The 14,283-nt window shown below is 40.8% G+C and overlaps 1 protein-coding gene across 3 annotated transcripts; it reads left to right on the top strand.

Annotated features, from left to right (window-relative positions):
• The first annotated feature begins 1,813 nt into the window (after nt 1–1,813).
• Nucleotides 1,814–10,501, top strand: LOC106175228 (transcription factor HES-1). 3 transcript variants are annotated; one of them, XM_013557126.2, is made up of 4 exons: nt 1,821–2,711; nt 3,875–3,970; nt 5,962–6,049; nt 9,185–10,501. In XM_013557126.2, exons 1-4 carry the CDS (start codon nt 2,658–2,660, stop codon nt 10,267–10,269), a joined length of 1,323 nt encoding a protein of 440 aa, XP_013412580.2. In that variant the 5' UTR covers nt 1,821–2,657; the 3' UTR covers nt 10,270–10,501. The 3 variants fall into 3 exon arrangements, with proteins under 3 accessions (XP_086852042.1, XP_013412580.2, XP_013412581.2); XM_086995916.1 differs by lacking the exon at nt 3,875–3,970 and having other exon boundaries at nt 1,814–2,711; XM_013557127.2 differs by lacking the exons at nt 1,821–2,711; nt 3,875–3,970 and adding an exon at nt 4,012–4,710.
• Nucleotides 10,502–14,283: the final 3,782 nt, after the last annotated feature.

The raw sequence follows: 14,283 nt of genomic DNA on the forward strand, positions 1-14,283 counted from the left end.
CGCACATTTTGACAAACTCCTAAAACATGTCGCAGTATGTGACACCTGGGACCTCTTAAACCTACAGGTGACAACCGGTACATCTTCAACAAGTTTGTACGAGTTGATCGTTGTGACACATTTATCCCCATGTTTATTAAGCAAAAGAAAAAAATCTTTCAAAGTGTCTGAAGAAGAGTGTTAGAAGTGAATATTTCAGACATTTTACTCTCTATATACTAGCCCAATAATTCCCCAGCTCACAAACACTCTGTATGAATCATAGCATATACAGATGGGGGGAGGGGGGCAGCGAAGCCTTCTCCCTCCTCTCTTTATTTCTGAAATATCCCCTGTCTCTAAAGCGTGCGATACACAGCAAGGCAACTAGTAATACCTGCTTCTCGCTTACGTAAAACAACGACAAATTAATCGAACCCCTTGCGTCTGTCTGTCGATTGGCATTTTTCCCTCATACTTTACTACATAAAGCTGGGTGTGCCAGTGCTTTAACTTCCCGGTCTATATTTGCGTGGAAAATGATTAGGAGCTACCTGAACACGTGACTAACTCTCTGACACAGGCCCTTCTTACACCTTCAAACAATTTCCTAAAACCCTTAGATAGCATATAGCAAGGGACCGACTCTATTTGTATGTAAACGTACCTCAGGGCTCATTCCAATTGCAGCTATCGGTCTACGTAGATCGATCCAACTATGGGGGGATTCTCGCTGAATGCAATCAGTTGATCAGATTAACACGTCTCCTCCTGGCGTTGAGTAGAATGCAGAAAAGCTGGTGATTATACAGGTACATTGAAAACAAGAGAAGGCGTGTTCAACTGATTGTATTCAGTAAGTCTCTGTAGAGCTGGATCGATGTACGTAGACCGATAGCTTGGTTGGGAATGAGCCCTTGTCTGAGGACTGGATTCCAGGAACAAACAGTAGCGCTGACAGTGCTGTCAAGGGTTAATCCCTCCATCTTGTGTGTACTTCTGCTTGTTTGTGTGCGTGTTTTGTCTTATGGCTCGAGACAAGGGAGGGAGAGGATGGAGGGATGCTTAAGTGGGCCGGGGGGGGGGGGTGCTCTGTAAAGTACACTAGCTATGTCAGAACAAAACATTGGTCATTTTATACAGAAGAGACAGAGCTATCCAACATTTTCATTTCCTTCAACTACTATCGCTTTGTCCTTGCTTGATCAAAGCTTTAGGACTTGATAGAATTTCGACATTCCTTTATGTGTGAAAGAGGAAACAGGCGATGAACCCCCCCCCCCAGGCCTCTTTCTCTGGAATTTAACACAGTATATATCTAGAAATACTGGATAGATCTAAACCTGAATAGCACTGGTTTCAATAAATACATCGCACCTTGTGGAGTACTGTATAGTTATTTATCCGTGTCTCGTTAAACACTCGGTAATGTTGAAATTGGATTCATATTGAACTAAGGATTAACAATATCTTTAATTTGAAATGTGTAAAGATCTGCAGTGAGGGTAGGGGGATTACATATGACATGAGAAGCCTCACGTTTCTCCAACAAATCACATAAAAAGCGGCTTTAACTTTTGTTTCCACGTCCACAAGTGGAAAATTACACAAAGCTTTAAGCAAGTTTGAAAATATTTACTTTTAAAAAGATTTCGGTAAAGTTCCTCTCTTTCCCACGCTCCCAACACTTGTCATGCGACTCGATGACGTCATCCAGGTGAAAGTGTCGTCTGCGCACCTTTGAATTTTGGAACAAACTTTGTATTGAAAACTTGTTAATCAATTCAAATTGAAAACAAAGCTTGAAGGGGGAATGCAAGTGAGATTTCTTCAAATAAATCTCTCAGGTGTTTTCATTTTAGAGACCCGCGCCATGGCAGACGAGTTTAGGTGACGTGCCTGCTGTATACGAGAGGCTGACATGTCGCTCAGGGCCGTGATGTATCACTGTTTCTCACCTCTCCAGACAGACTAATGTAATGGTGAACACAGGTGGTTAAAGTTAACATCGAGGGGGCGGAGTTTTCCCACAGTCGAATTCAACACTCCGCACGTGCGGCTACTTTACATGAGAATACCTCCATCTTTGATTGACAGCTGCGCACCTGGGCAGACGACAGGCGACACAATCAAAGGGGAGCCACTCCAGCCAATCAGGCGCCACGTCTCAAACCGCCCCATGGCGCCGCGTTGTCTCGGGTGATTGGATTGGCCTGATGTGCAGGTATGGTGAGTTAGAAGCAAGTTTCCCACGGGCGAGAGGCATGCGTCATGCGGCCATAAAGCAACGGGGGCAAAAGGTCTCACTATCAGCTTCATCTCCTCAACATACCTATACTGGGCACCTTAGACATTTAGTTAGCATTCCCATAGAGTCCCCGCACGAGACACTGGGACGTATCGCAGGGAGAACGAAAAAGACCAAGAAAAACTCGTAGAGGAAGAAAAACTGGAATATTTACAAAAACGATATGCAACTAGGGCTGAATATTCGACAATAACTGCGGATGGATATTTGCAAATAAACACAGAAAGGATTGTTTGTTTACTGTAAAAATTATTGGATGCCCTGAGGCGTTGTGATATTAACATCTGCGTCGATTAAGAGAAATCTAATTAAAGAAGTCCCCGCTGGCGACAATAACGACAGGGGTGTTACCCAGCAATCAAAGTAAAACATGATGCCAGAGGAAAGGTCGCCTTCCCCAGGCTCTAGCCTACCCAATAGGAAGGTAAATACAAATTTTTCTTTCATCACTTTTTATCGTTTTTTATTCGATTGTCTAAACGCAAACAAGCAATGTGCGTTTTTATTACGTACGGGTTATCTCGTCGGGCAAGATTTAGCATGTTTTTTCTATTTTTTCTCCGTTTCTTGATTTGAAAAGAAAAGTAATAAAATTGCACGATGTTGAAGTTAATACCTTGGTTTGCCGTCACCTGACTGGTGACATGTCTGAGCAGGCAGAAGGAGAACACAGATGGCAACCAAGAAACGATTGTGTTTATTCAAAGAGCGAGCTTTTTGTTTCGTCACTGCACCGCTATTGCATTGTATATTTGTACGGGATTTACACCACGTCAAAAAATTCCCTTTTCTGTTGGCTTTTTTCCAGTTGAAAAAAAAAATAATATTTTATGTAAAGCAAAAGTAGATTTATTGATCCTTAAATACACATTTGAATTGCCTCGTTGTTTAATCAAACAACCGGGTACTTGGGGAAGATTTCAGTCAATCATTTTTTTATACACGTTGAAATAAAGTATCAATCACTCAAGTCACACACTAACATAGAAAGTCTCCTTCCAAACTCTCACCTCTCATCCCGTTTATCGGTTTATCTTTCCACTACAGGGTTAAGGAATATTTACACCGGGGATCATTCTACTTTCACTGGATATAAAATGTTCTGTGTTGTAAGCGATTTTTGATAATGCCTAAGGATGTGTGGTTGCTGGCTGGAACGGATGGGGGAGGGGGGGGAGGGGTTGAGGGGGTGGAGGGGGGGGGGTGCGGTGCTTGGGGTAGGGGGGTGTATGGAATGGAGAATCTACTCCACGAAATGGATTGGGGGGGGGGAGGGGTGGTTATGGTAGAAGAGTTAACTGGCTGATACGTGTTTACATATTGGAAGAAGTGGTTTATCGCAGGGTAATTTTTTTTTACTTTTTGGGAGAAAGAGTAGCCGAGTGAGTTATAAGTTATAGGAGAACTATGGGTTTCCGTAAAACTGCAACTTTCATTTTTTATGTGGGCACTGTACCCCTTAGCAAGTACGGGCTCAAGATATCGTTTATTTTGTTTCTTAATTTACCTCAAAAAAAGAAAACCTGATAACGAGTGATTATTACACTGAGGTGTATCATGTTATCTTTTTTATTAATTTTTTTTCAGAGCGCCAAACCGATAATGGAAAAACGGCGGCGAGCGAGAATTAACGCGAGTCTGGCCGAACTGAAGGCACTTCTTTTGGAAGTTATGAAAAGAGAGGTGGGTTCAGAATTTAATTCCTTCTTTCCCCTCCGCCCCCAAATAATGAATGAATAGATAAGCATAAAACATTTGTTATTAATAGGATTGTTTCTTTAAACATAATTTCAATTTACAGCCATAAACGTGTCTTTGAACTAAAAGTTTTTTGTTACGTCAAGAACAAGTGACAAATATTAACCGTCGACGCGCACATGCCTGTACAAACACGCGTACGCTTGCACCCACATCAAGTGAGGGCTCTAAACCGTGCACGGAAACTTTCTGTTTACGTCTGCCATTATCTTTTATAGTCGTGATTACACCGAGCCTTGTTTATTATTCAATTCACAGTGTTGCACAACACTCTATATTTACATTATAAACAGCGGTACACAGCGACGTGTCCTCCACGAAAGAGTGACACTTTTAAAGAACAGCACGCTCGGCACAGGTGGGCGAGACCTGCATAGCCTGTTTGTTTCGCTGTTTTTACATTTCACAACCTTTAAAGAAACCAACGAGGTTGTTTGTTTCTCTGTTTTGAACATTTGCATATGTATGAAGTGTCAACAGAGTGGCGCGGCATGCGAGGCACGAGGCGGACTTTCCCACGCTCTTAGAGGCCAGGCTGGTGTCACGGGGCGCGCGCTGGGAGACCTCGGAGGTTTGGGTGCGGGACATCGGCGGTTTTCAACAACATTCGGGTCATATGAGAGATTTTTCACTGTCATTTGTGAATAATGATAGCGTGTTATCAGGTAAATATGGTGTTGCCGACGGAATAATGTATACATCGAGGTGACGAGCGGGATTCCTTTAGTGCTTTGCCTTTGTATGTCGGCGTATTTGCCTCCGCGTGTATGTATGTAAGCGTGTGTGTATGTGCGCGCGTGCACGTGGAGGCGAGGGGGCTCAGATGGGGAAGGTGGGGGGGGGGGGGGGGCGACACTACAGCTCTCCTTAAAGAAGACTGAGCCTTTTTCGTCTGACAATTTACTGAGGTGCATTCCTCGTTAGTTGGTGTTTTTTGGAGTAATTTCGTCACCCGTGCCCCCTTCCTCTCCCTTCTCCCCCTCCCTCCCTTACCACTTCAGAGCTACCCCGGGCCGCGAGATCATTCATGGGCTGCGTTCACACAAGGCCCAACGGGTTCGATCCAGGTGTCGTACTGTGTCCCTAAGGTAGTGGTGTTTCTGAGGACAGTGACAAAGAACTTTTAAGTCATTTTTTATCTTTTATTCTACATCAACGGAATCAGTTTATCAAGCGACGTCCTTTGGAACAGCCTGTATCATTTAAGGCGTTTTAATCATTCTAACATCCTAAACTTAAGACAAATGTGCCGTTTATGACGTGTCGTGCATTTTTTTAGCTTATGTGCTCGAGCACTCTCCCCCCTCCCCCCCCCCCCCCTCCACTCCCTCAGCCTCGGCCTCGTGGTCGCCCCATATACTACGGTCTCTCAGTATGGAGAGCAAATCCACGATACGGTACGCCGTTCTATCCTTGGACGAAGTTTTATCTGACCAAATACCTCAACTTACACCGCAACAAACACGGACCCCGGGTTCATTATATATATAACTCCGAGCTCAGCTAACTGTGCCAGTGAACATACTCACTGCTGTCTCAAATTAATAGAAAATCATGATAAAAAATAATTACTGATATGATCATTTTCTTTAAGCACAATTGCAGTTCACAGACAAATCGCCAAGATGTTTTATCAGCGACGATTACTCGGTGCTTGACAATTTGAATTTTTGATAATAAAATATTTGCATTATGATGGGGTTTTCTGCTACTGAAAACAATTTGTAAAAAAGAAAAGAAGAAAAAGAAAAAAAATCAAACATAAGAATCTATCGGGGACAATATGTCCGAATGACTGAAAATAATAAACTATATCGACGGCCCATAGTAAATGTTTTCCGAATTCACGCGCATCATGTGTTGATACGTGAATAAATTGGATTAATGAAGGAATTAATTATTTCATCTCATTCCAGGGCTCACGACATTCCAAGATGGAAAAGGCCGACATATTGGAGATGACCGTCCGCCATTTGAGGCATATACAACGACAACAGTTTGCAGGTAGGGAGAACGAAAACATCGCTTTTGCTTTCCCCCCCTTTTCTGTACAAAACGACTACCATAAGATTTTATTTTAATCTTAATTACATGAAGTGGCTATTCATATCAGCTGTACCCCGTTCCCTGTTGGAGGCGTCTTCGAAGACACTGGAATATTTGAGTGGAATAAACTAAGTTCATATGTTGTTTAAAAAAATTGTGGATCTGATAAAATTTCAGTAAATTTTACCAGAGAATGAATACTCACAGTAATCTTGATAGAAGCAATTTTTGATGAAACTACAAAAAATATTTAATTACAAATTTGACAAAACTGCCCCGTGTTAAAGTGTTAAACGTGCACAGTGCCTGTCACTTGACATAATGATCTGCCTCATCTATAGTTCTCAATTCTTCTCGAAAAATCTTTATTTCGTAAACAAATCTGTCCAGAGAGTATGGATGACTTTTGGTATTTGTATGTTCTGAATGAGGGGCAGAAAGAGGCCCCCGGAGAACAATATCATCTAAAGTTTGTGACTTAAAATGGCTGAAATCAAACCCAGAACGCTACAAAACGAACTATTTCTTTTATTGAGATGCGTTCTCTAAAGCGATCCCACAGGTATCGCATGATTCGAACTTGACATGAGTATTATTGCATATAGTAAAAAGAGAAGAAGCAGAACATTTAATCCCGACAGACTGAGAAAGACTTCTCCTATTTCCTCCTCTCTGCCAATAGACACGGATTTAAGATTTCAAATCAACAATGAATCAATATTTGTATTAGATTCAAATCACAAACACCATTCGAATAGCTTGCCAATACGGCTTGTCACATTAGACACTCATTTTACCATTGCGTCGCTGTTATCTGGCGTTAGAAAACGATAGCTCAGGATAATATATAATCTATCAACAGTTTGGCAATCTACAGGTTATGGCGGAATAATTCGCTTAATGGGATTTTATCTGATGAAAAAGATCTTCTGCAGGTCAATTGAAAATCATGAAAGGAAGGGATAAGAAGATAAAATCCACAGTAGAAACAAGACTAGAATTATTCTTCCATTTTTCTTGATAGTGCGCCTTATCTACTTTATACATTGTGCAAATGATGAACAAAAATCAAAGTTGGTCGTTAAAACAATACCTTAAAGTCGCCATTTTAACCCCAATCAGCAAGCACACTCAAAGCAAGAAATTTTAACAGAAAACACAGAAGTCATATGACAGCGGTCTACACGCACCGCACGCCAATGGGAAGGAGAAGAGAGAAGGAAGACGGAGTATTTTTTCAGTGACAAGTTGTCATCGTAATGATTTATCTTTCCACCAGTCAAGTCTCCAGAACGGCTAGCCATGTCCCCCACAACCACTTGGTGATAAGTGAGTGACGCTAGACCTGTCACAGTATATCAAAATGACACCATATGTATGTAGTCCGTCTTTTTATTAAGAAGAAAGTTGCATGAATAAACTTATCAAGTTAAGACGAGGTGATGCACTGTGTAAGGATTTTATTTGTCCCTTTTTCTCTACAGATAATGCTTATTATTTCACTTTTTGGTCTACAAATGGTTTCTATTGATTCTAACGTTTTAACACTAAGAGGTATAAAACGGAGCATTGTAAAAAAAAAAAAAAAAAAGAAAAAAAAAAAAACTACAGAACTCAGACGACAACCAAGACCGCGGACACTGCCCAGTGTCGCCATCTAGTGGACAGATAACAAATTCCACACTGTTTAGGTCATCATTTTCCAATGTGTCAAAATGAATGGAATTACAAAGACAAAAATTGTATGAACTTTCAGAAATAGACTAAAAATCTTTTTTACTTTTACTTTTTTATTGTTGGCAGCTTGTCAAAAAAAAAAAAAAAAAAAAAAAAAAAAAAAAAATTACGCCTAGTGTCATTCAGTCATGAGGTACATGTATAGGACATCCTTCGTGGCTTTACTTTAACAAGTGCCTGCATTACATACTATGTAATTTATCTTTATTAATACTATCCTAATCAATAATCATATTTGATTTATGTCACTATAAAATCACGTCACGTATTTCTTTTCTTTTCTTTTCAAAAGCCGTTTTAAGAGAGTTTAGATGCAAGATAAGATCTCGTGGACAATATAATTTGTCAATCCGCACCCATTTCAAGCCTAGATTACATTTACACGGGCGCCGTGCGATGGAATTGTCCGTACGATTTTTTTTTTTTAGAAATCATAAGGAGCTACGGGCTACGCCGAGTGCGATTTCGCACGGCCACCGTCTACCACCGCTCAGACGCCCAGCGAAGAGGGTATTACTGGCAGTATATCTGCATCGCATTTCAAATATAATCTAGGCTTTAGGCTTTTCTTATTTCTATCATCTAGGAGATATTTTCTTTCCCTCACAAATACCCCGAAAACAGACCTGAGCTGAACTCTGTTTGTATTACGTGGAAATCTAATATTAAAGGGCGGTACAGTACAGATGCATCAACAGTGACAACTTTAGAAAATATGACAATTTTTAACACCTTACACAGGCGACAAGAGAACGCCCTCGGGCTAGACATGTCTATTTCGATGCAGGGAACAATTGTATTTTGGTATCTTCTATTGTCACCCCGTCAAGTAAAATGTCGCTAAATAAACATTCCACATAGACTTTTTTCAAGTCACCGCCTTGTATTTAAATAGAGACATTGTTTATTATGACAAAGGCCTAAGTAACACAGTTGACTCAAACGCCCAATCTTCTAGATAAACTAGTCATAATACGGCGTTGATAGGAGGGATAGAATCCCAGATGGTTAAACAGTGTCCATTTCAAAAAAAAAAAAAAAAGATAAAAATGTAATCTTATTAACCAGTGATCAGGAGTACTGCGGTATTTACGGTATAAAACTGCCTTGGAACGTGTGACATCGTTAAATCATTTTACATCTGCTCATTTTTTGTCATTGTTCACAGTGTCATGCATATATAAACAATAAAATCTTTTGGACTCTTTGGAGACTTTATATTATTTATAAGCGATCATGCCAAATTACATAAATTGGCATAATTTGAATTTATAATGGAGTATTTCATACACAATATAACATTGTTCACTGTCTTTAAGCTAGTCTATTATTATATGATATATTATTTAATTTCAGCCGTTGCCAATTCCGACCCAACTGTTCTGAACAAGTACAATGCCGGATTCAACGAATGCACCTCGGAAGTGAGTCGATACCTCCATTCCATCGAAGGCGTGGACCCCGACATCCGCGCCCGTGTTTTGGATCATTTAGCCACGTGCGTTGCTAACGCCACCGGGGTCAACTCGGAGGGGGAGAGAAGTTTCACCATCCCGAATGTTGCCTCGATACGACCGATGCCTACGCCACAAACCGTCTCTCCACGCGCCAGTGACGTTGATGGGTCGGGCGTCGCTAACGTGGAAACGCCCAGTTCGTTTGGAAGTCCGCAGTACGCCCCCACTGGTCACGTGATGCCGGATTTCACCCCAGGGAAGGGCATGGTACAGTCCAACGCATGCGAAGTAAGCAGGTCTACTTCCGCCCCAGCACAAACGGCCACTGTGACGCCGTTGAGCGCGCAACAAAGTAGTTCCGGGAACGTGGCCATAGGTGGCTTACAGGTCATACCTACTCGACTTCCGTCGGGAGAATTAGCATTTGTTCTTCCTCAAAATGTGATAAACTCTGCGAGCCAGGTTCCGGCTCAAAGCTACATCCTCCCTGTGTTTGCTGGGAATACTGGCATGGCTTCCATGACGTCAGCAGTCCAGCCCTCTGCCTCCATAACGACAACAACGGCTCTACCAGTCCCCGCGCAGGCGCAGTCTATATCCTCTAACGCGCAGAGTCATCAACACGTTGCTATGGCAACGCTGCAAAGCTCCCAGCAGCCAGCAGCTCCAATACGAATAGACACGTCCTCGACTCAGAGTGCTTTCTTATCCGCGCCTTCGATTCTTTCAATGAACGGTTTGTCCGGGACGGTGAATCTCTCCCCAAATTTTCCCTCTGCGAGTGGGCAAGCGGGGTCGAGCGTTCAACAAGGGGGAGCTCAGTACCAGTCAGCGCTGCCGTCTATCATCATGCTGCCGTCGAACTATGGTAGTCTACAGCAGCCCTTTCAGGGGATCACGCCTAATCTCCCAGGGTTGGTAAAACCCGGAGAACCGTTCCACATCCCTTCCTTGAAGGAAGAAGACGTCTGGAGACCGTGGTAGCTGAGCTCTGTTATAAATATGCTATATACTTTTTATTCTCTGTTAATTATTTTGAAGTCTTTCTTGTGTTATCCAAATAATATTCAAGGATCAATATCTTCAGTTCTATTAAGAACTCAACGCCGGGTATCTTTCATGGTGTCTGTTTCACATGTTAATTGTTGAAAACTGAAAAGCTTCACATCCATTTTATGCGCACTCTTTTTATATGGAATTTATAAACTGGATGGTGTTAAAAAAAAAAAAAAAATATATATATATATATATATATATATATATATATATATATATATATATATATATATATATATATATATGGAAATCATTTGAACATTATATACAACTTTGAACACAACAGTCAAGATGCCTAGCCATTATTCATAGGATTTATAATAAGTATTTATTAATTTGGGAAACAATATTTGCTGTGCTGTGGTGCTTGATTGTGATGCTGACCGCTGAGAGTTTAAATTTGCTTTGTTTACTGTTTGCTTCTATTGCTGTTACGAACTGATCTGGTTACCATTGTACTTACGACAATTGTAAAGATAAATTGTTATCAACATTTTTCTGACGCTCACGGGTGAGTGGTGACATTTTACCACATCATAATGTTTAAATACGACTCATACAAAATATGCCATTCAAACATATCTTAAATAAAACATGTTATTTAAGAGTTATTTTGCACGTGTGTTGTTCATTACGATTTCATTTATTTCCATAATTCCCTTTCAATCGCTGCGTAATTGCGACACACATCAGTGCATCACACCTGGAAGAATAATACATGGCGGCCATTTTGAATTCAAAAGCAAGCTCCCAGGTCCCAGCAATTTCTTGTGTCTTGCTTCTCCTTTCATAATATATAATCTTTATTAAAGGTAGACTTATATTGACTCAGGGCCATTTGAGGTCAAATTCGTTGAGAATAAAGAAAATTATTCTAGAGCACAATGCCTCATAATAATTGAACACGTGTAACGCAATGGCGCAGGGCATTTTGGGGTGGCGGCATGTTCGTTTGATCCTTGCTGGTTAAGAATTGTCTATAAAAATACTTGATTTGTCTATTAAAATACTTGATTTGGTAATGAGAATTGAAATGTGCTATGATTTGTACCCTTGTGACGAATGCATAATAAAGTGCAATTGCGGCATAAGTAAATTAAAGCAGATTATACAAACGTTCACCCCAAAATACAAGTCCAGTTTGGTGAAATGTTTTGGACGGACGTACAAGAGTAACAACGACACAATGTTAAAGTATGCACAGATTTATTGGTCTGCCAAGTGCTCAGCAAAAGAAAATAATTACTGTATTTCATTGTTTTTTATGTGCACAGCTCAGATTGACCAGATGTTCTAAAAAACCGCGGGGAAATGAACCGACACAGTACTGGGCAACCCAGCAAACCAGCCAAAACACCGTTATATTCTTCGAAGTTCTGGTGCAACTTTGGGGTGATTTCTTTCCCAAAAACTTAGATATTCATCTCCGTTAAACATGACACAGTTATATTTTCTTTCAGCAGACAAGAATTTAGAAGTCACATAATTAAGAATGGTATATAGGCCTATATATTATATATACAGGGTTACCACTTAATATGGAATATTATTTTTTGGCGAATAAATTTTCTACAAAATATTAAATTTCTCTCTAACTACTTTAAATCCAAATCTGAGGTGTCACTCCGTGTGTAGCCAGATGTGTTACCTAATTACCACACAACTCTCGAAACAATTGATGCATGCAGTTGCATGTTCTGTGGTCATAAATGTGAGGGGTGGTCTTTTCGGCAATTTCTGCCCTTGTATAAAAACGCATGGGTTTGGTCAATCTTTGGAGCGTGTTTAGAGAAGCAACAAAGGGATCGCTCTGAAACTTGACAGGTACCTTAGTGAAGATATGGTTGGACAGCAAAGCAACGCAGCTTACTATGGGATTCTTGCTCTCAGAGAAAATGGCCAGAAACGAACAGCCATTGCCAGGTAATTCAACATTTATCAGGAACCGTTTGTGAAGTCCTCAAAAGAAATGCTGCTACAGGAGCACCTACTACAATACCTCGACCAGGGTGTCCGCGTATCACACCAAGAAGACAGGATCGCCTTCTCCTTAGTGGACACCGTGCTGGTCGTACAAAGACAACCAGTGTCCTCAGAAAAGAGAGGCAGAATGTCATTCAAACGCCCGTTTCAAGGTCCCACGTGAACAAGAGATTTCTGCAAGCCGGTTATTTTGCACGAAGGCCAGTAGGGAAACCACTGATAACAGCAGGTCATATACAGCGACGTCTGCAAAGGGCTGGGGACCACGTGCGTTTGCAGCCAAAACACTGGAATCACGTTGTTTTCAGTGATAAGGCCAGATATGGATTTTTTAGGGTTGATCGTCGAATCCGTGTCCACCGACGTGTACGAGGGGCATAAAACAATTATTGTGTACTGCCTAGGGTGCAAGCAGGGGATGGTAACGTCTCTGTTTGGGGAGTATTTCATGTCGGTGCCCAGAACCAGTTGGTTTTTCTAGGAGGCAACCTCATCCAGGATTCCTACAGAGACATTCTACAGCAAACAATGCTTCGATTGGTAAGATTCATCTTCAGGAACAACTTTGTGTACCACGACGACTGCGCAACCCCACATCGAGGCCGCAGAATCACTGTTTTTCTTTAAAACCAATGGGTTCAGCAACTGCCCTGGCCTGCAAACTCTCCAGATATGAACCCAATTGAAAATCTGTGGGCGGAAGTAACTCACAGAATTAATAGCCATGGTCCTCGGCCGGTAAATAGTGATGAACTGCGACAGGCAAATATCACTGCGTGGAATGATATCCCCACCCAAACTCTAAAAAACGTGTCACAGGATATGCCATGTAGGATGAGGGCGCTGCAAGCGGCTGCTGGAGGTCATACCCGCAATTACTGACTTTTCATGATTTACTGTAGTGAGTTCTTTGACTGTGTAACATATCACTGTCCGGAGGCTATCATTTTCTTTAATATCTTATCTTAAAGTTTATACTGATATCAAACTGTTGATATGGTTTTCTGGGGGTGTTCCTTTCTTTTGAATGGCATCTTATGTCAGATTTAATATTATTGACCAAAATATCTCACAACAGAAGACTGGATGTTATTATCACTCAGTGACATACTTTTTTAATGACTCAAGCCAAAAAAAAATTTAATCAGCACTCAAAAATAACAATGATAAAAAATATTCCATATTAAGTGGTAACCCTGTAAGTATCAGAAGAGCAGGGTTATCACATCTTGCTCTTCAAAAACAGTATAAGCGAAGCCAGTGGGGAGGGGGGGGGGAGCCTGCATATGTTCCCCACAAACTATCTTGGGATCCTGTATTCGATATGGAATCGTCATAGTGTCAACTCACACTGCTGTCTTGACTGAGTGAAGCTTCTTAAACATTTCACGGGTTAGGTGACAATAAAACGTTATCATTATGACATTAATCTAGACACAGTTTTAAGAATTAATAGGAATGTCACCATGGCATGTCAGATAACTTTTTTCTTACTTCACAGAAGACACAGCCGGCTGGCGGTGAATGCACAGCAAAAAAGTAGAATAGCAATAATTCATTTTATCCTTGAGCCCCTCTTGTGTGCAGTGACCCCTTTCGGCAAGGACACAATTTAAGTGTTTTAAAATGATTTATAACAAGGCCGATGTCAAAAGACGTCGTGGATGAGATAAACTGACATCAGATGTCACATAAAATGTTGCGTGTTTGTGTTGGTATAAAGAATGAATTATCATGTTTTCAACGAAATGTCTATATTATCGTTTTTTCTTTCATTATATTAACTGATAAAAATAATGTTTAATGCAAACATGCCTTCAAATAATGTAGTGCAAATGTTAAGGATTTGTTTCAAAAGTACACCATGCATGATAAAGATCTATTTTGCAAATTACAGAATTTACCTGGGAATGTCAGAAATGGCCCTTTTTATCTCCAAAGAATATCTTATTCCAATCT

The sequence above is a fragment of the Lingula anatina genome, chromosome 9, assembly GCF_051362555.1.
Source record: "Lingula anatina isolate TDL-2025a chromosome 9, LinAna3.0, whole genome shotgun sequence".
NCBI classification, from domain to species: Eukaryota; Metazoa; Brachiopoda; class Lingulata; order Lingulida; family Lingulidae; genus Lingula; species Lingula anatina.